General features: G+C 41.2%; 2 protein-coding genes across 2 annotated transcripts in view; one reads left to right on the top strand and one right to left on the bottom strand.

Annotated features, from left to right (window-relative positions):
* Positions 1-5,777, top strand: part of CP (ceruloplasmin) — a 21,530-nt gene extending 15,753 nt beyond the window's left edge. The window contains exons 16-20 of the mRNA XM_068407070.1: positions 485-701; positions 1,331-1,470; positions 1,959-2,121; positions 3,332-3,379; positions 4,436-5,777. Of these exons, the coding sequence (XP_068263171.1) occupies positions 485-701; positions 1,331-1,470; positions 1,959-2,121; positions 3,332-3,379; positions 4,436-4,464 (597 nt within the window). The 3' untranslated portion in view covers positions 4,465-5,777. The remainder of the gene's footprint in view (positions 1-484; positions 702-1,330; positions 1,471-1,958; positions 2,122-3,331; positions 3,380-4,435) is intronic.
* Positions 4,743-21,228, bottom strand: LOC137666821 (BLOC-2 complex member HPS3-like). The gene is given in 19 exon segments (XM_068407072.1): positions 4,743-5,835; positions 7,001-7,091; positions 8,361-8,567; positions 8,932-9,039; positions 9,553-9,741; positions 10,887-11,072; positions 12,773-13,003; positions 13,633-13,810; positions 14,143-14,324; positions 14,535-14,627; positions 14,629-14,644; positions 15,231-15,385; positions 15,800-15,881; positions 16,143-16,315; positions 17,493-17,576; positions 17,579-17,606; positions 18,142-18,328; positions 19,590-20,084; positions 20,963-21,228. Coding segments are annotated over 19 exon segments (3,036 nt in total). The 5' UTR covers positions 21,186-21,228; the 3' UTR covers positions 4,743-5,707.

Here is a 21,228-nt window from a genome sequence, read left to right as displayed (position 1 = left end):
AATCAGTCGTGTGTGGGACAACGAACGTGCAACTGTGGAACGTAAATCTGCCATTTTTGTACAAGCACCCGTTAACTTAACATGACACATATTTTTTAATGGAAATTAATGTATTTGTTCCTTCATGTTCCTTCAATAAGAAAGTGTCAAGAAGTATATTTTGAATGGAAACCAAGCTCAAAATCCTAAAACCTAAAACAAATTTGGGAAAAAAAAAAAAAAGATGAGCAAGAAATTAAAATGGAACAAATGTTTATTTCTAGCAAGAGATGAAAAAGAGGCAGTTACTCTTCATAGTCCTTTGAACTTGATCCACGGGTAGTATGTTAACAGTGAAGAAATAACCTTGTTTGTCTGACACTGGCTACCTTTATTCCCAGATACTGACAGCTGTAAAAATAGTAAGAGGATTCATGTCTGGCATTAAAAGTGCTCCTGCTTAGTCACACCTTGCAATTACATGATTTTTCATTTGTAATTTCAGGACACCTACAGTGGATTAATAGGCACACTTGTTGTGTGTAACAGACATTATTTGCCATCATTTAATACTGAAAAGAAAGTTCAATTTGCTCTTCTTTTTATGGTTTTTGATGAAAATGAGTCATGGTACTTGGATGAAAACATTAAAACCTATTCTACCAACCCACACCTTGTTGACAAAGAGGATGAGGAATTCCTTGAGAGTAATAAAATGCATGGTATGTTTCCCAATTTAGTTAACATAACTCTGGAAACCCTATAAAATTATATATTTGAAAGTATTGCCTATAAATTTGACTTCCCCCTCCCCCCCCACCTCTGAATTTCCGTTCCAGGGTGGAAGGCTTGAAAAATTTCACTCAAACTGTTTGAAAACACTGTTAATGCCACTGAATGACTTTTTTTTTTTAACCTATATAAAAATGCTTCTATGTTGAAATTTTGAGGGCAGAAAGAATAAAAATTAAATTTGAAATTTAGATTTGATGTCAGCAAACAACTGTTCTGGATAAGTTGGAAGGGCAATGTCTATACTGAAAGCACGTGCTGATAAAGCTTCCCCTTTAGGAAGAGCTGCAGGAAATGCAGATCATTAAGAGCTGCAATATTAGCAGTGGTGTACAGTAAAGAACTTTTTTTTTAACTATGTCTTACTTTCTAGTTAAATACGGAATATAACCAGACCCATTCATAATATGCTGTCCAATTGTTTTGTTTCTCTATACTATTCAAAGTTGTCACTTTTGCCTGGCATTGGCTTTCAAATCTTGTATTCTATGAAAGTTCAGAGAATTAACAATACAGAAAGTCTTATCTGTTTTCTCTGTCTTGCTCTTTCCCTTTTCAGCCATTAACGGAAAGGTGTTTGGAAATCTGCATGGTCTGACTATGCATGTTGGCGATAAAGTAAGCTGGTATCTGATGGGAATGGGCAATGAAATAGACATTCACACAGCACACTTCCATGGCCACAGCTTTGAGTATAAGGTAACAGGTCCTCTCCACTCATTTCTTGCTGTGTTAAGAATGAGAGGTAGATCAAATACAAACGACTGCAACCTCTGGTGAAAAGTCAGATGTTACAATATGAAGCAGGACTTGTAATTTGACCGTAAAGTTTTTATGCCCCAAACCTGTATTTGATCAACCTACAAGCGACAGAGAGTATCTGCCAGTAGCATTTGCTGGCCTGTAACCTCACAAGTTGGTTTGACACGGCAGCTGTGAATTTTCATGGCTGTGGTAAGACAACGGCTGTACTTCTCCTTCATTTCCACTTGGTTTGCTAGTTTACTCATCTTTCAAACATGAAGTGGATGTACAAAGTGATGCTTCTGTAGAAATGACATACAGTAGATGTCATTTCACTCAACTGTGATTAAAAAGTTCGGTGGGAGTATGCGTAGAAGGTAGCTTAAATTACTGCCATCTGGCAATGCCACGCTGTTTAACCATTGTTTCTTTCTGTCCTGAAGCAAACAGGGGTTTACCGGGCAGACGTCTTTGATCTGTTCCCTGGGACATTTCAAACTGTGGAAATGACCCCGCAGAACCCTGGAACCTGGCTACTGCACTGCCACGTTACTGACCACATCCACGCGGGCATGGAGGCAACCTACACAGTGCTCCCCAGGGAAGGTAGGAGCTCATCTAGCTCAGTGAAGTTCATTATGTTTAAAGGTGCAGAACGGGGCTCACAGACAGGCCAGTGAACTCAGAACCAGTTCAGGCATCCAGCAATATTTTATGGCTCAGTATTCGTGCTTGGAGGCTGGAATGTTGCAAGCCACCCGACTGTACTTGCCTGAGCGCTGCTGCTCAGAAAACAGGAGTAGCCAAGGGACTGGATGTTAACTGACTATTGCTTCAGCTTCCCATCATGAAATGTGGCTGCCCCCTCCCTGGCAGTGCTCAAGGCCAGGCTGGACGAGGCTTTGTGCAACCTGGTCTGGTGGAAGGTGTCCCTGCCCGTGGCAGGGGGTTGGAACTGGATGGGCTTTAAGGTCCCTTCCAACCCAAACCATTCTATGATTCTATGAAATCAAAATGACAGATTTTTATTTAAAACAAATTCGTCATGAGACAGAGTGTTTCTGTACCGAAGAAGTGCCAGTAGTGTCAGACTCCCTCTCAATCTTCATTTAAAACAAAAAGAGCAGTTGGTAAATAAAGCTGAAGTCATCACCCCTAACAGAGTACTGAAAAACTAAAACAGTCATTTCTTTCTAAAGGACATGTTTTAGCTTTACAGACGCTATTGCCTTGCTTTGGCAATATGAAAAAAACTTGAACCTTGAAGGATTTTGAAAGTTCTTGTTTCTATAAAGTTAATACAATTTTAAAAGCAACCCTTTCCTGTACTCAAAATTCAGAGCACAACAGGTATGCATCATAGTTAATTGGCAGAAAGAGAGCAGTGGGAACATTTCAAAATGTGTGTATGTATGTCGATATGGAGATATACAACTACATAATGACACGTGTATCTATACCAAAACCACAGGCTGGAATGTTAAACACAATCTAGCTCCACTTTCTAAACCATTCTGATGGACAGAATATACTGTGCTAAATTTGCACAGGTAACAACAAAGTACAACAAAGTTGACTTAAGAGTACACAGAAAGAGATGTAGAAACAGACTTTAACTTGCAGAAGCAGCATGTTGGATTTTTCATCATCAGCCAGCTAAAGTGCATTAAAATGTACCCTTCAGTGCATTTTATAGCTGTTTTTAAATCTAACCACGTTTAGAAGGTACTGGGATCTATTGGACTCTGTTGGCCATATGGATAGACTATTCTTTTGATAAAATCCATGTTAACAAAAGCTATTTTCCCCCTTACAGACAAACAATCTTTGTTCCCAAGATTATTCAATCAGTTCAAGTGTAAAGGTAAGCAGACACACTAGACTGATGAAAACATTCTACCACAGTGATTCTCCAAGGTCCACCTTCAGTGAAGCACTTCTTGAGAAATACTGTCTAGCTCCTGGACAATTCACCTTCACATGTGTTTTGGAAGATTTCATCTGGTGGCCCATGGCTAACGAAAGGGCCATAGACTAAGACAGCTGAATGGATATAACAGCTTATAAATTTTTTCTCTAAATAAAACTAGTATCTTGCAAGCTGAACATATTCTAGGTGATGCCTAATGCACGTTATTTAACTGCTGAGGAACATGGAAGAGTCAAATGAAATGTGCTTTCCTTTTTATTTTTTTAAGTTTGTAAATAACCCTGTGTAACAGCAGAATTTGTTTTAGGTATCTGCTCTCACATTTTACTGGTCAGATTTGTTAGTAGATATTGCTTGGAAAACAGGTATTTGGTTATCACTTTATCCGTTGGTTCACACTTAAAATACATATGCTATCATATACTTGAACAACTAACAAGTTAGTTCTGTTATTTGTTGTATTATTTTATAATTTTATCCAGTAACATCTTTCAAGACAGTTAATTTAAAAGATGCAATGGCTGAGGGAGCATGGTTGCACAAGATGTTCTTGTTTTTTCTGTTATGAAAATAATTACAAGACAGACAAAGTTATGCTGAAATCAGCCTGATGAAATTCAGACAGTGAAAGGCAAAATGTGGTGACTACTCTAGCTAAGAGCTTTGCTCTGATGCATCTTAACTCCTGCGGTGGAATGGTTTTGCTGTCAGTTTTGTAGTGCAGACCCAGGCAAATGAAGCATCGTTGACAGAGGGAAACAGCAGCAGCATTATGGCTGATGCTGGTCAAAAATGAAAGCAGTAAGAGCGGGTATCGTCGTGCCACCCAGCTGTGTTTTAATAGCCCAACTCCACGTTAGCCCTGTGTCACACAAGAGGGAAGGACGGATGGGACAGGCAGGCAAAGCAAAACATTTGGGCTTTACAGCCACCAGAACAAAGGAAGTTGCTTCTCTGGAACAAGTCTAAATCACTTTGGCCTTTCTTAAGGTAGAAAGATTCTACTGAAACCGGCATAATCCCTACTAGTAAATTAGATCATTGTGGCTGTAGCAGGAATGCTACATAGGTAAGTTAAACTATTTTTTTCGTTCTTCTTTTAAAAAAAATGTATTTTATTTCCAGTGTAGATGATCTCTTCTGAGTGACTTCTACAGGTTTAAGTAACGTTACAGCTTCAGTGAAAATGGATTTGACAGTCAATGATGTCAGCTAATGAGGCCTTTAGATGGTTATTGGATCATGGAGCAATTGTTTTATTTGTGGTAGATTCTCAAAAAAAACCAAACTGCATTCATAAGAAGGTCATAAACATTGTGACAGTTTATTATGACTGAATTCCAGATGAAGGAACAGAAGGATGTTTTCTGCCCAAAAGACAGACAAACATCAGTAGGTACATGCACAAGTACCCAAGACGCGTACCAAAAAACTTAGAAGAAATAAGTTTTCAGCTGGATTTGTGACCTAGCGATACTTCAAATGCTTGTCTGCTGACAGTACAACAGGAGAAGAGAGAGAACAAAAAAAAAAAAAAACAAGCAAGTGGTAGTCCGTATCTTCCACTCCCCTTGGGAACACCTGCGTTTCTCTTTGATTTATGGCCTTTTTTTGTGAATTGCTAAATGAAAATATTGTCAGTGTAACACCTGCACGGGCATGTAATTAAGATGACAGAGCAGCTGACTGGTTTTGCCAGCTGGAATTCAAGGGAATGTCTATGTTGCAAAATGAAGTAAGTGGGGCCCAATTCCACTTGGAAGAGTAAGGCACTTACTTTTACTCATACAGTTAAGACACATGCCTGAGCTTAAACTCCTCCCTAGGTCAGTGATCTAACTACCACACACAGAATTAAGACTGACTCCCAGCTTTGCTTCCCGTGAGCACTGTATGTCCAATTGTACAGTCTGTATTCTCTAGCTGCTTTGGCCAGTTCACCCTCACTGAGAAGACGAGTGATCCTGCCTAACAAACAGCTGAATAGCTGTTTTCACCAGCCCAACCACCACTCAGTTCTACCCGGCAGGAATTCTGGTTTGCTGACCTGTGTCAGAGTGCAATAGCATTAGCTTCAAAACAGATGCTTTGCCTCAGACAACTGCTGCCATTCAATAGTTGTCGTAAGGTTTCAGCTGAGAAATAAGGAGATTTATGTGAGGAGTCCCACGGTACCTTATACGTAGTTCTACTATTTGTTTCATTTACTTTTTTATTCCAGCACATTGCCGTGCACTCAAGGACAGAGAGACTTTCATTGTTTTAGGTCAGCAGCTTCCTCTGGCTGCAGTGAAGAAGATGTGGCAGGAAAAACGCTGCAGTTCCATCCTCTGGTAGAAGACTGAGGAAATCCCTTAGTTCCAGTTCCATTGCAACAACTGATAAAGTTTCTGCTCAGAGCAGGGGAGAAAATCTTGTTTAGGTGTTTTTGGTTTTAGAACAAAGAAACAAAAAAACATTAACAATGTAATTACTAATAGAAGTCATCAAATTATCTAAATATTGCAACTGGAATGAAATTTGAGTCACACCCATTTGGGACCAAATGCAACTAGAGGAAATCTCAGAAGCAAACTGAAATGATGTCTTAGATTAAAACCATACCTCTGTCTGGATTCATCAGGTCTACATGTGGCACTAACGCGTATGGAAGTCAGATGTAGTACTTCACATGGTTTGTACCAAATGCAGAGGAAGCCCTAGAAATCCGTACTCGTACCCTAACTCAGCAGGATCTGTAAAAGGGGATGTTCTGCCAGCAGCTTCTCAGACCCAGCTGTTGAACATCATGTTCTTAAGCTATTACAGCACAGTTACTGCGTGAAAACAGTGTTTCAAAGAAAAAATGCTTGCGCTTGAAACTAGAACTTCGTGACAGAGCATGGCAACCTGTGCTGCACAACGCAGCCCCGCGATGCTGCTGTTCTCCCCTCAGGCATTACACGGGCATTTTTTAAAAAATATATGCGCTTTATTCAATCTTCTGATTCTGTCAGTACAAATACACTGGCCCCTCAGCTATTACAGTAATACACAGTATTACTGACTTCCTACAAACATGTAACAACAGGACTACATCACCTACCAGGGCTGGTTTCTCTACTTCTAGTAGTAACACACTGTGTTTTTTTCAGCCTATGACCTAATCATCAATACACACTTAAATGCCCACTGGGTTATCATAGTAGCCTGTTAGCTGTCATTGCTCAGAACCATATAGGTACTTAGCCTAGGAAAAAAAAGAACCAATTACTAGCTATTAGTTCTATTTAGTAAGGGTTTTTTTAACTGTTTCTATTCTTGACCTATACATAAACAAGATGATTCCCACAATTTAACTGTTTTCAATACGAAATGAATGCCATGATTTTTATACGTTGCAGAATCCTGTGCTCATGAGTAGAAAGGCTGCTGAGCTGTATTAGCTTTAACTGTAGAAAAAGGTCCCCTTTTTTTTCCAAATTATCACATCAGTAGTCCTTAGCCTGAACAGCATTTAGAATATCAGATGACATACAAAGGCTTCTGGAGTTGAGTTGCAATCAATTGATTTACCTTTCAGTGCTGAAATAAGAGCAGGGCAATCATTTCCAGTAAGTCTGGTTCTCTCGCAAAGTTCAGGAAGCAGCTTGTTCCACCACAGAGCCTAATCCACAAAAACCCACAGCAAAAGTGTAAATTAACAAGGACTGCAATTAAGAGTACGAAAGACCTGCTAAAAATACGCTGAACTAAGCTCAGATGTGTACAAATACAAGTAGGTTATGATTAACTCAATAATTAATTTAGATAATGCTCTGAAAGGCAGTGTGTTTGCACGTTGTATTTTCAATTTTCAGTGCAATCTTTTTATACTCAAAAATTTTTACACAGTGCCCCCTCGTGCCTCTATAGATGAGTTTATAAGAGAAAAAAGTCACATAATTAGGAAGACTGACACATAATTAGGAAGACTGCTCTGTCTCCTGGCCTAATCTGTCTGCTTCCAACAGCTGTAGTAGTGAATTATGTTTTGTGCATAATTTTGTTGATAAGAATGGAGAGAGGGGAAGGGATTGCTTTCCTTCTTTTTTAGACGTGGTAACTCTTTTCTTACACCTGTATTCAGATTCAGTTCTGCAACCTCACATTCAACTCTATAACTAACACGGAAACAACCAAAGAAAAACTATCTTCAGATCTGAATAAAAAGCACAAATCCAGTTTTGAACAGAGTTCCAGGACATCCATCTGGTAGAGGATCACCTCTGCCCACTCTGGCCAGCAAAACTGTGTACAATTGGGTAGCTGTGATGGGCAACGGCACTAAACTCCTGTACTCCTGGAACACTGGAGCAAAATCAGTTCCAAAATTAAAACTGTATAGAGGCCTAAGGGGAAAATGGGACATAAAGAACATAATCTTCCCACTAGTGCACCAGGACCATTCTGATGTTATAAGGTCGGCAGATGTCACTAGAACACAGGAAGAACATATTTAAGTGTGATTTTATTTGAGGGACCATGAGCTCTCATCAGTTAGCTTATCACTAAAATTTCATGTTATACAACACTCTCAAACAATTTACAACAATATTAGTGAGCGACTAGCTAGTTTTTCATTTACAGTGGAAAAAGAACACATTACTCTCCATTTTCTGAAGCGCTCTGCCATCTGAAAAGACTATGCTTTAAGTTTACTACAACGAATATAAGAAGTCACAGAAGAAACTTGGGAAAAAAATATTCCATTAGAATGAGTGGGGACTGAGTTATGGAATTTAAATGCCAAGCAAGACGTTCGAAGCGAGCTAAGCAATTTACTTTATCTGAAAGCTGGGCTCTTCGATCCATCCAGAGTCCATCTGTACACAATAGCATTTTAGTTAGACAAAAACCAAAAAGTACTGAACAACTTTTAATGAAAGCAGCTCACCCGACTGTCATCCTTCAGCTCGTGCTCAGCGTATAACACAGCTGCACCAGGACACCCTCTGAGCAGCTGGTCAATGGCTTCCTCATACCTGCCCAGACGGGTGCTGCAGAGAACACGGATGGTGAGGCCGACGTTGCCGGCCTCCGTCAGAGGCTCCAAGACAGGCAGAGCTGAAGCTGTATTGATTGACTGACTACACAGAAGAGACTGAAGACAAGAAGAAAAAGTATGGTTTGGATTTAAGACAAACTTTGCAAAAAAATGCTAACCACAACCTTAGAACAGAAGCCCTTACTTCTCACAGTAATTTTGAAATAATATTTCCTTTAATAAATGATACTGAAAACTGAGGAAGCAAGTTTAGAGTGGACTGCAAATGTGAATATCATTGTTATCGACCTATGTCTTCAGTATTTTTTTTCTTCCATCATTTCAATGGGCCTTTTAGTTCAACTTGGATAACCTGGAGGGGAAGGAGAGGGGGAATCTGCTAGCCAAAGTTGTTCATATATACATGAACATTTGCAGAATGGATCGAAGCTGTAAGCAGTAAGATTTAAGGGTTTCATACCTGCAGTTTTGAGATATCTTCATGGTGATCTTCATCAGATGGAGATCCCACTGACATTATGGAAGTTACCCATGGGAAAATCAACCCAAAATGGTTACAGGAGTTTATCTATACAAGAAAGAATCAAGTTGCAATAAAAGAAATATTTTTGTTAGTGACAGTTCCACGTGAAACCCACCACAAGTGAAGAAAATTTTACTCTCAAATACCGTAATTTAGAACAGCAGCTACTCTTTCTTCTGCTTCATAAAATTCAGTAAAAAATAAATGGAAACTTCCATTTAATTCTGTATTTCAGATTTCTCATTCGGAATTCTTTAAAATTCATCATTCACACATTTTTCTCAGTCAGTTTTGTAAAACTGCAAACACTCCACCTGACAAACTCTCATTGTTTCATTTTAGCCCTTATTTCTGTCCAGAGCTGAGATTCCTGTTGGCAGTATATTTGCAAATGTCCCCAAAAAGTAGGAGTCCCCAAACCCAGCAATACCTTATTTGCTTTCAGTCTTGCTTCTTCTAGGAGATAAACTGTCCAGAATTAAAATACTAAGGACAGTATTTGGATAGATTTTGGAGGGACAACGCAGTCATAAAACTTCCTCGGAGTGCTGTACTTACCAGATCCTCTGTGGTTTTCAATGGCTTCGTCTCAGGAAGTTGCTTCTTTGATATCCTCCAAACATACTGAGAAGTAACCCTCAATAAAAGCTCCTGAAGTATTTCTTCCTGAGAGCACACTACAAGAAGAGCTTCCCAGAAATCCACCAAGAGCTGAGGAACAGTGTTTTCACTGTTACTACACAACATCTGAGAACAAAAATGTCAGAAGGCAGCAAGTTAGCACAGACTATGGTAATTATTAGTAGCAGAAGTCAGAAGAGACAGGAGGAACAGTTTTTCACTTTTGCTAGAAGCAGAATTTTGATTCCTTTTTCTGTCTTGATGTATTTCTAATAGCTGTGATTCTCCATAACACAGTGGTAGGCAAAGAAATCAAATCTTGATTTCTTCTTCACGATTTACTCCACTGCCAGAAAAGTTAGCACACTGTCAGCAAGTATTTACAGGCTGCTAACCTGGAGGATTTCACGCATGCCAACAGCCAAGCAGGTGTCTCCAAAAGAAGAATCTAACGGCCACGACAAGAGATGCCATGTAGCTCAGTTGGGTATAACGGTAGGACCCACCAGGGAGATGCTTTAAGGTCTGGTGTGTCAGCAAACAGGACTTTTACTTGGTTTCCAGCTGGCTTTAAACAACAACACTGTTGTTGTAATTTGAGTTTCATGACTTGTATTTCTGATACAGGTCTTTCACAGTCACAGATCTAAGACTGCAACATACCTACATTGAAGAAGACATGGTTTTAATCCAAACAATGTTATTTGTTGTAGAGAAAAGAAATAAGGTTTGTCTCTCCCAATCTAAATGAAGAAAACTTCCGTGACACCAGAAAAACTGTTCTATTTATCTTTCTTCTCATAAACTGCAGAGACCCACTCTTCTTTCAGAAATTTATACAGAAATCAGAACATTATATACCTTCATATTTAAGTCTGTTTCTTTAGAAGTATGTTTCAATCCTAATGATTTCTTTAAAAGGAGCTTATGGAAGTGATTTATCTAAATTCTGTTAAATTTCAGTAGTCTTAGGAAGCCACTGAAAGATCTCTGAGATTGGGGTATTCTCCATTCAAATGACAGGGTCAAAAAGCAAAGAACTTAATGGAATTATTTTTTGCTTGATTTAATCAGTATTTCTTTCCAGAACGTCCACTTTCTGACTCTGTAGCCATCTATCATGGCTGGAATATATCCAGCACTCGTCTCCCACTTTCTGAAGAAATGCTGAAATGTGAGCAAAGGAGCAACCGAGGCTGCTTTGCTTACCCGTAACATCACTAGGAGAAAAAAATGAAGCAAATGAAGCAAAAAAATGATCACAGGCCAACCTTGAAAAAGGTATCTGCTTCCTCCAGCTCAATTTTACTGTTCTCGTGTAAAGCCACCATGGCAGCCACCAGCAAACCCGGCTGCGTCTCCTTCAGGTGAACAGCAAACTCAGTTGGAATAACAATTCCTTCCTTGTGCTGTCTCAAGAGTTTTGGTTGCCCAATGAAGCCACAAGCCAGTATTGTCTACAAACACAGAGATAAATCAGGTAAAGAATTCAATGCACATATGATTCAACTCAGCAAACTTAGTATTTCCTCAGGCAGCGAAGTTCAGACAGATGAAGGAAAGTCAGGGGAAGGAAATAAATCCTTTTTACAATTCACAGAACAGCTCTCCAGAGACCGAGCTCCAAACCGTGTGCTGCAGCAGGGACTCCTGAGCAATGGACCATTTGCCTGAACACTGAAAATAACATGCTGTCGAAATCCGGAGTTACTGTGCACGTGAGAGGTAGGTTTCATTACGAAATCCAAGACATTCAATACACGTGGTGAGTTGAAAAATCGCTGGCTGACATTTCAATAGACTACTTTGCTAATGTATGATTTTTATTGTGAAAATACCCCTGAAACAATGATCAAAATGTGCTGCACTATGTGCAACAGTAAGTTGTTTCTGGATATCTGAGTGCTTTTGAAGGTAAGCATGACAAGATACTATTTCCACTTTAAAGACAGTGGAGAAATGATGCCTAAGCAGATTAACTGAATTACACAGGAAATGTAAGACAGACTTAGGAGGAAAATTCAGATTTCACCCCACTATGCATACAAACTATCTTTCCTTCTTTATCTTTCTGAAAGTCTTATTTTTTCTACTTTGCAACAAAATGCTTTTTAAAGGTGAGGTGCGACAGAACATTTTTTAATAGGTCAGATTAAAAAGAAACAAAAACCAAAAAAACAACACCCAAACCCCAGCCACCTCATTCTCTAAGCAATATCCACGCAGCAGAATGTGTATGTTGGCTCACAACACGGCAATTTCACTTGATCATGCTGCAAATGGTTAGAAAGCAGGTGGTGCTGAGTATCATTGTTGAAACAGCTTTCCACCGTTCCCACCTTGCAATTCAAAAACTGCGAACTTTGAAAGCTCTCCAGGACTTCTCCTACCAAAGCAGGATATCTGACTTTGGAACAGCTATCAGGTGATTTTAACAGTTTTTAGACCTCCAATATCTCACTCTCAGAAAGAGTCTGTATTTCAAGCTCTGTCACCTTTGAATATTCAAAGAGTCCTGATCAACCTCCACAAGAAGTAATTTACAGACTGGTCTCAGTCTAAAACCACGTGTGAACATCTATGGCAGAGACTGCTTCACTAACAGTTTTCCTCCATTGATGTGGAATTCTTACTTTGGTAGCACTGAAGTAGGTTCTGATCTGATCTTAGGAAGGGTTAAGTGCTTTCACTCCACTTAAGAAAGATGGGAAATTGTATATAGAAACTTTAGTTTGTGTGCACCGTGGACATTCTGCTTTAAAAGCAATTTTATAAGGGCTGTTTGCATACAGATGGTGTTTTCCTGGGCATATCACACATTAATTACATGTGGAGGGGTGTAAAAATGCTACCATACAACCCTGCCATACTGCTGAAGAGCACTGGCTCTGCAGAGTTTGTTACACCCCAGTAAACAGCATTTAATTCATCAAGAATTAACAGCTTCAAAGCATTTGCTTACTTGGTAAGGCTTTGCTACGATAAGGCTACTCTGCCTGCAGGGTGAACAGAGCAGTCCCAGTGCACGCCTGTACAGCGTATCGGGAGGAGGAGGAGAGGCTGACAGTTCCTTTTACTGCAGAATACAGCTACCAGACAAACCTGCTGACCTGGGTTTTGCACAGCGTGAACAGCTCATGCTTTCGGCATACCTTACCTCCTTATAGGCGTCCATCTCGTGTTCATACATCGTCAGGTCTCCCATTTTCAGAGCCATGAAAGCCTTAGTAAGTGTCAGGACCACCGATGGCATAATCTTTTCTACTTTCTGAAGATACTTCACAGCTGTCAAAGGACATACATTTCTCATGCAGGGACTGCAGAGGATATGAGGCAGCTGCACAGGGTCCGCAAGATAGAATATTTGGAGAACTTTATTTGCTGATTCCTATTAAAATAAAAGCCATTTGACAGTTTAGACCTTTCCAGATACACAGTCTTCTCTGGCATATGAAAGTATTGTGGGTTTTTGTTTTGTTTTGTTTTTTAATAAAACAGACAAGTACAGCTTAGCTATCAAATCACAGTGCCTTTCCTGCCTCTTTCCTCCCTACTGGTAAAAGGAAAGGATCCCTAACTGGCAGTGACTCAACCCATACTCTGGGGTGCTAGAGAACATCCACCACCACAGTGGGCTGGTTTTACCAACCTGTACAATTTGGCAATGTTCAAAGAAACACTTTGTTTTGTTACAGAAATGGGAGATCAAAGAAATTTGAGGCAGAGCTTTCCTAAAATGCAAGTGTCTCTGTTTGCAAGTGGGAACCAGATCATTAGCGACATGCATCATGATAGCCAAACCCATAATATGTTGCTTGAAAGCAGCCCAAAGCATCACAGGTGCTGCCTGCTATTTTGTCAACAAAAATGGGAAAATAAAAACCATGTTAAAGAGAACAACTGTAAAACTAAGTAAGCAGCTCAGCATTTTCAAACGGCATTTAATTAAAATTTGATACACAATTCTTAAAATCAGAACTAAATAGATAGAATAAGAAAAAAAAACCTTGTTTCTACCTTACTTAATTCTTCATTTAAGTCTTCATTAAGAGAGTGAGTTAAGTAAAACATAAATCCTCTCTCATATGTCTGTATTTCACCACCTTCTGAAACTAGTCTCTTTAAAACTTCAGTCATGGATAAACCTGACATTCTGTAGTATGGCAAAGCAAGGTGGTAATCCTTTGTGTCAAACCTGAAGGCAACAGAGAGGAAAGAAAAAAAGAACAAAACAACTAAGGGCAACACTTTTGCCATCACTGTTTGTAAGAACTAAAATACTACATCAAACAAAGCTGCAGACACACCAGTATCTGCAAATACATAGCTCGTGTTTAACATAATGTTGTATTCTGTGTTCAATGACAGCCAGATACTGAAGAGATGACTAGATCAAGCTGGTTTCATAGAAAAAGCATTATATATGCAATACTAACGTAGAACAGCAAAGAATGATGGATTTTCGTTTTAAGGTTACATTACTGGAAACAAAAGCTCACCTGTATCACTTTGACATCTAAAACATACCTGCTGTAGCAGTCCCCTAAGGCGGCACAGCTTTCTCTGAATGCTCTTACAAGTTCTTCTTTCTCATCTGATTTTAGGAAACTAGGGTCCATTAGAGCTGCTCTGACCAGTAAGTGAGCCTCACTTAGAAGATGGATGCACTCTCTGTTTTCACGTTTTTCGTAAGTTCTACTATAGTCTACCTGGAACAGACACAGGATATCCTTAGGCTGCTGGCAAAAATTAAGAATATACAGGAACAATTCTAATGAAGGCAGCAGCCATTTGAAACAGGACTATGAGCTATTCATGAGAAATACATTATGTTATATTCAGCAACAGCATGCATCAGAGATTAATTAACAGTACTTATTTTTAGTCACCAAACAAGACAAGGAGGAGTTGGGCAATACCATTTCTCTGTAAAGCTGAATGGTTGAAACCATGTTTATAATATATAAATTCCAACCGGGCTCTGACTCAGAATTTGTTCTGGATTTGATGTCTGTCAGGCTTTCTGGAACTAGGGAGAAGGAAGAGAGTTGTCAGCGTCCAAATAAACATTATGCAGCCAAAAAAACCTCTCTCTCTTGATAATTTAAATGCATAAATAGGTATGTTTGCAGGCTAGTAAATGCTTGAGAGTTAACCTGTGAATTTAAGTCATAATGGCTAATAACAAAACAGGGATGGGCAGGTTCATACACCAGGAACATCATCAAAACTATCTACATCTTCTCGTCGGGCTTAAAGCTCCTGCAGCTTCAGTACTCCTACATATTTTGTTTTTCAGATAAGTATTTTTCTTCTCAGTAAGCAGATACGTTCTTAGTAATGTTATTTTAACATTACTTAAGAAAGTTAAGGTTATTTACAACCTTGAGTAACTTATTTTGTTGATTTTAAGCATCTGTGACCCCACCCTCATTTCTTCTAGGTCAGTTGATACCTAGAAAAAAATAAATGCTTGATTCCTGTTCTCATGCACTAACTAGGGAATTATTTCCACAGTTTTTCCACAGAGGACCTCTCTTCAACTCCAACACCACAAATTCAGCACTGTACACAGAGCCATAAATACCATCTCCCCAAAAGACACAAATCCTTACAGCATCCTTCTCGTAGGCTTTCTTCTTTCAGTAATATCTTCCGTGTCTGCCTTAGTCAAAAGAATTATATGGTTTTTGAAATGACAGATAGCTCTTGGTCCTATAAAAAGCTGCATTCTTAATGTGCAGACATCCAGTGCGACAGGTGGACAAGCCTATAAAGGAAAGTGATTGTTTTGTAATATCAGTTAGTATGTACTTTGAGTCTTTAAATTTAAAAAAAAAAAGAGTAATGTTTGCCCAATGATCTGACATTAAAACATTCACTGGCTTTCCCAACTTTGTGTGCTTCACTTAAGCAAGAATAAAAATTTTATATTTAAATACTTTTATATTTTATGTTGTTGAAAACATTCTACTAGTGTCTAGATCTTAAACAGCAATAATAGATTCACTGAGACATTTGTAGACCATTAAAATACAATATGCCATAGACTGAAGTAAAATATTAATTTCGAATGTTTTTTTATTGTTCAGCAACAGAAAACGAACAGAATTTCAAAGGAAACATAAGGAACTAATCGCCATACTACTACCCCTATTCTTTGAGAGAGATAACGAGAGGTGGCACTTCGCATCGTATCAATATATGGATCCTCATCACGAGCTGCTGCTGCGCTGCACCGCACTGTGAAACACTGCAGGTTCTCACTGAGAGGGAAAAGAAGAAACCACAACGATGAGGAAAAAATGAAGACGTGCAAAAATCAAGCAGCCAAGACTACAGAGAATCAGATCTTTTCCTTCGTAGAAATGGGCCCTGAAGCCTAAGCAGGAGGGCGTGCTGCACTGTCACGTGAGCCCACCCAGAGAGCTCCAGGAGGCTACGAAGGACTTATCAGAGGCGGGCAAAAAAGGCAGCGGCACAGAGAAACACAGTTAAACGTACCAGCAAAACGATAAACATAGTACCTTGTAATAACATGCAGGAACTGTGGAGTGAGCACTGCCTGCTCTGACTTCTCTGAGTATTGGTAAGTAGAAATCAGTTCTACCAATGTCCCAACAGAGTAGAGATATCCAACGTGAGGTAAAGAGAAAAAGCAAAAGAGACTCAGTACTTCTCTCTTGTTCTCGGGGTTTTCCTCAGGGGCCTGCCACAGAACATCCTAAGACATAACAATAAGAAAGGCATTTTATATACCTCATAAATCAAAACCCAGCAATTCCTTTGCAAGTCTGATGCCTAAAAGATACAGTCAAACCTGCCCAGGTGGCAGACTGGTTTGTTAGTAGCTAGTGAAGAGAAAAAGCACTATATGAAGATCAGTGTACAGGTCGGATCAGTGCACAGGTCAAAAAATCTCTATGTCCCGTTAGTCTCATTTGGGAGGCATTTTTAACACAGTGTGGCTGTACCCGCCAGAGCAGAAATTCTGTAGGTGTAAACAGCATCTGAGAGTCCTGGCAGATTCACCACAACTAAGCATTCATGGACTGAAGGATCAGCCTGACCCTAGACACTACTTGTGAGCTGGGATGAACGCTCACCCCCGAGCTACAGCTGCCGGGCACCAAAACACAGGTTCTCGCTTAAGGGGAAGGCTGGGAACGGCAGAATTTATTTATAAAGCCACTTTGGCAGGTAAAGGCCTGTGTTCAGATGCTACAGATTGTCCTGTCAAAAGACTGTAAATCCAAAGAGGGGAACATAAGATAGCGGACTTAAACGTCAGTTCATTCTCTTGAGTCAGCTGCAACTTAAATGAGGCTTTGTTACTCAGCAGACGGACATCCACAAACTGGGTGAGCTCACTGGTGAACATACAGCATTAACATTTTCCACAGTCTGTTGGGGCTTGAGCTAGAGTGTATTAGCGAACCCATAAAATCTGTATTCAACCCTTGCAGTTTTAATTGAAGCCTGGCAGAAAGGTAACCTGTGTCTTAATGATTATTAAGGTTTATTACTCTGATTTCCACTGTCGATTAATGAGAGGCAGCCTAGTATCCTGTAACACTGAGGATAATTTTATTAATGGAATGTAAAGAGTGACTGTTCTGTGATGTAAAATTAACGCAGTATAGAACTGATAAAACCTGATTAGTCTTCCTCTTTTGGTGAGGTGAACTGACACCTCAGTTGAAGGTTTATGCAGAACTTGGAGAAACTTAAAGACTTCTTGTTAGCAGAAGCTCAGTTTAAGTCATTTAAAAGGGAGGAAAGACCTTAATTTAAAAAACAATCATGCAGAAACAGTGTATAAAACAATACACAAAGCAGCTCCTTCCTTTCCCACGTCTCCTGTGACACAGGGCAACAATGCATCCGCAGCACATCCACACACCTGTCTGGTACACAGGCAGCAGCTGAAGAGAGTGCAGCTTCGTCTCTTCACAAAAACCCAAAAAGGCGACTGGTCGGGTGTAAAGCGTCTAGGGAAAAAATCCAAAACAACATGGCACCTCAGCAAGAAATTATGAGCTACTTTGGACATGGCTCTCTGCAGCTCCCTGAGGAGGGGACGTGGAGAGGGAGGTGCTGATCTCCTCCCTGCGATCCAGGGACAGGACGCGTGGGAATGGTTCAAAGCTGCACCAGGGGAGGTTCAGACTGGACATGAGGAAGCACTTCAATGAGAGGGGTGGTTGATGCCCCATAGCTGTCAGTTTCTAAGAGGCATTTGGACAATGCCCTTAATAACATGCTTTAACTTTTGGTCAGCCCTGAAGGGGTCAGGCAGTTGGAGTAGATGACCACTGTTGGTCCCTTCCAACTGAACTACTCTACTCAAAAACACCTTTCTTTGGTATCACACTATTTCCTCAGTGCAAAAAAAAAACCCTCCACCTTATAAAAACCCCACAAGACCAAATACCAGGATTTTTCCTTCGACAAGACATGAGCCACAGCTCATTTTGGTTTCTTATGGTAAATTAACCCACAAAGGGGAAAATACATTTGTAATACCTGAAAAGCAGATACCGCACTTGGAAGCGCTTTGTGTCTTCTGTCGGTAACTCTGTGGATTCCAGTGTGATGGGTATCTCACATAGTTTACTTTCTTCCCCAAGCAGTTCCACTGGCTTCTGACATACGATGAACTCATCTAATTCAGGGTGCAAAGTATGTGTTGAAGGGCCTTCGTCTTTTACACCTTAACAATGAAAATGCTATATTGATTGCTCAAACCATTCCACTGAGCAGCAAGAAAATTATATGACACGGTATCAATTAAATACTCCAATTACAGCCACCTAGCTAGCACTGGCTTCTTCAAACCATGAGATTTTGAAAACAGCTATGCTAGAAGATGAGAACAATCCTTCATTTAAGCCTCAACAGTCTGAATATCTGAGAGTCAAGATTTCTGAAAGAACAAGTAACTGTTCGTTGTAAGGCAAGTCCAAGGCAACCTGTGCTGCAAATGGCTGGCATCAAGAGATGATGTCATTTGGCTGGAGAGGCATTAAGAACAAAAAGGCAGCTCTGATAGAAAGTTGTGTTATCTTAAACTCACTTAAGTTCTGGAAAGCAAAACCTAACAGGACACAGAAAGTCATTTGACCGTCTCTAGTTTTTAGTAATAAAAACAACTACAGGCAGGATGCCACTATCGGAGTTAAGATCCACCTTCGCTCAATGAAGAGCACTCCACTTTATGTTTTCCCTATCTGACAAGCCTTATTTACCTTTAGTTTTTTCCTAGGCACAGTTTCCATTTCTAAAAGACCGTCCTGTTCTGCTTTAACTTTCTTCAACTATAAACAAAGGGTTTTCCTAAAGTTTCTTGGTGTTCATCTGATACTCTGCGAAAAGCGGGAATTGATGGATTTATTTCTTGCAATACACAGGAATGAAACCTACTGAGTAAATCTATTTCTGGGATTTCTATGATTCTAAGGCAAGCCCCTGAATAAGACAAAGGGCTGAAAAACAAGAATTGGCTTACACCTTTTTTAGGCAGGTTCTAAGCCTACTAACAGTTACAAAAATGCATACGCTTCGCCAAGAAGCATTCTTAAATGTGTAAGCCAGTATGCATGGTCCATTTTAATGTTCATGAGATGCTTCTTCCATTTGGCCTCCCACTTGTCCCTTAAAAGAGACACAGTTATTTGGGCAGTGACACTGATGGAATAATTTTTCTGAACACAGCACACTGAACTACTCCTGCTTTGATTTCACCCGTGGTGGCACCCCAAGCATGTGCAGAATGATGGCGTATTTGTTTTAAGTGTTTCCTCCAACTGCAAGTGGTACAACTTCTCATTCACTAGAATATTCAGCTGACAGTCCTAAGACGATCTGGAAATATTTTCTGAAGGGTAATGATCTTGTTTGAGCCTACTTTGAGAATAACAGGAATCACTTAGCAGAGTCTTGGAAATAAAAAAAAAAATCATTTCTGTGCTTACCTCCATCTACAGGCTCTTCTAGTGTACTAACTCCATGTGCACATTGCTCTGTCCTGTCTGCACTTTGCTGGACCAGTTCCAGTTTCAGGATCAGAACATCCAGCTCTGTTGTTACAGCTCTATGTCTGGCACAAAATGCAACTTCAGCAGGAATGATGTTATCAATGTGTAAAATTAAGGAGCGTTCAAAGTCTAACACAGTCAAATTCTGGTTTATGACCAGCTATTTCAAGCAGAACATGACTAGTTTATTTTTGCAGCCCACAAGAAGATCTCCACTTACAGGACAACACGAAATGCACAGCGGAGGATCTGAAAGTGGCATTTCCACAACTGACATCTGTTCTTTTAAGGCTTCACTGGATGACTCCTCCATCTTGTGACCAACCATCCAAACACAAACACGAGCACTCCCTGCAGACATGCATCTCCAGTTCATATAGGCTCTTAGGAAAGTGGCTTTGCTTTTTTCTTCAATCGTCACGAGATAGTCTCCTGAAAAGAAAGCAGCAGTGCTGATATACCATTAAAGAATATATGACACAGTTTTTGAACTCTTTACCTGCTGTACTACATTACAAAGAACACATTAAATTCTCAACTCTTACATAAAATTCCCAAAACGGTTTTCAACAATTTTTCCCTGATGAAATCCAAAGTGCAAGTTTCTTTGCTGGGTGGAACACACTACACACACCATTAAAAAAAAAAAAACCTTCTAGATCTAGGTCCAGACTAATTCCCAAGTGAATCCACTTAACGAGCTGTGATTGCAGACAAGGTGTCCGCCCCCTCCCCCCCCCCCGCCCAGAACACCCATTAACTATAAAATGTTTTGGTCTCTAAAGACCAGGGAAAGTCACAGACGCACGAAGAGCTGCGGGACCGGCTGGGGGGACCGCCCGCCGTGCTCTGAAATGAAAAAAAAGCACGGGCCGCAGCACAGGCTCCAACCGGGCGGAGGAAGACGCCAAAGGAGCAACGTGCTGGCCCCGCACTCGCTGCTAGCCCGGGCACCGCCAACCCCCGCACCGCGCTCAGGCCCCTCCGCGCCTCGGCAGGCCCGGCCCTGCCCGCCCGCGGCAGCCAGCGCGCCCCGAGCAGAAGCGCCGGCACCGGGCCCAGCGCCAGGCGGCCGCCCGGGCAGGGGCGCGCAGGCAGCCCCGGGCCCTCCTCCCGCGGCGCCGCCAACCCCTGACGGGCACCGGCGGGCCCGAGCGCCCCCGCCCCGGCCCGGCGGAGCCCGAGCGCCTCCGCGGCCCGGCGCCTCCGCTCTCCCCGCTCGGCGGAGCCCGGCGGCCTCTCCCCGCACCCGAGCCGGACGCGTCCCCTCCGCGCCCTCCCAGACAGACCCATCGGCGAGCGACACGGACCTGCCTGGCTGTGCGCCATGCGCAGCACCCGGCCCAGCGTGGCGAAGGAGCCCAGGGGCTCGCAGCCGCCGCGGTCGCGCACCGCGAACACCTCCACCCTGCAGCTGGCCGCCGCGCTGGCCACGAACAGCACATCGCGGCCGCAGCAGAAGCGCCCCGGCTCCTGCTTGCAGGGCACGACTCGCTGCGACCCGAACGGGTGCAAGTTGTAAAGCTGCACCATGGCCCCGAGAGCCGCGGCTGCGGCACCGCTGCGCGCCCCGGGC

The sequence above is a fragment of the Nyctibius grandis genome, chromosome 8, assembly GCF_013368605.1.
Source record: "Nyctibius grandis isolate bNycGra1 chromosome 8, bNycGra1.pri, whole genome shotgun sequence".
Lineage (NCBI taxonomy): Eukaryota > Metazoa > Chordata > Aves > Nyctibiiformes > Nyctibiidae > Nyctibius > Nyctibius grandis.
Note: the sequence above shows the minus strand (reverse complement) of the source record. Positions and strands in the feature narration are given on the sequence as shown.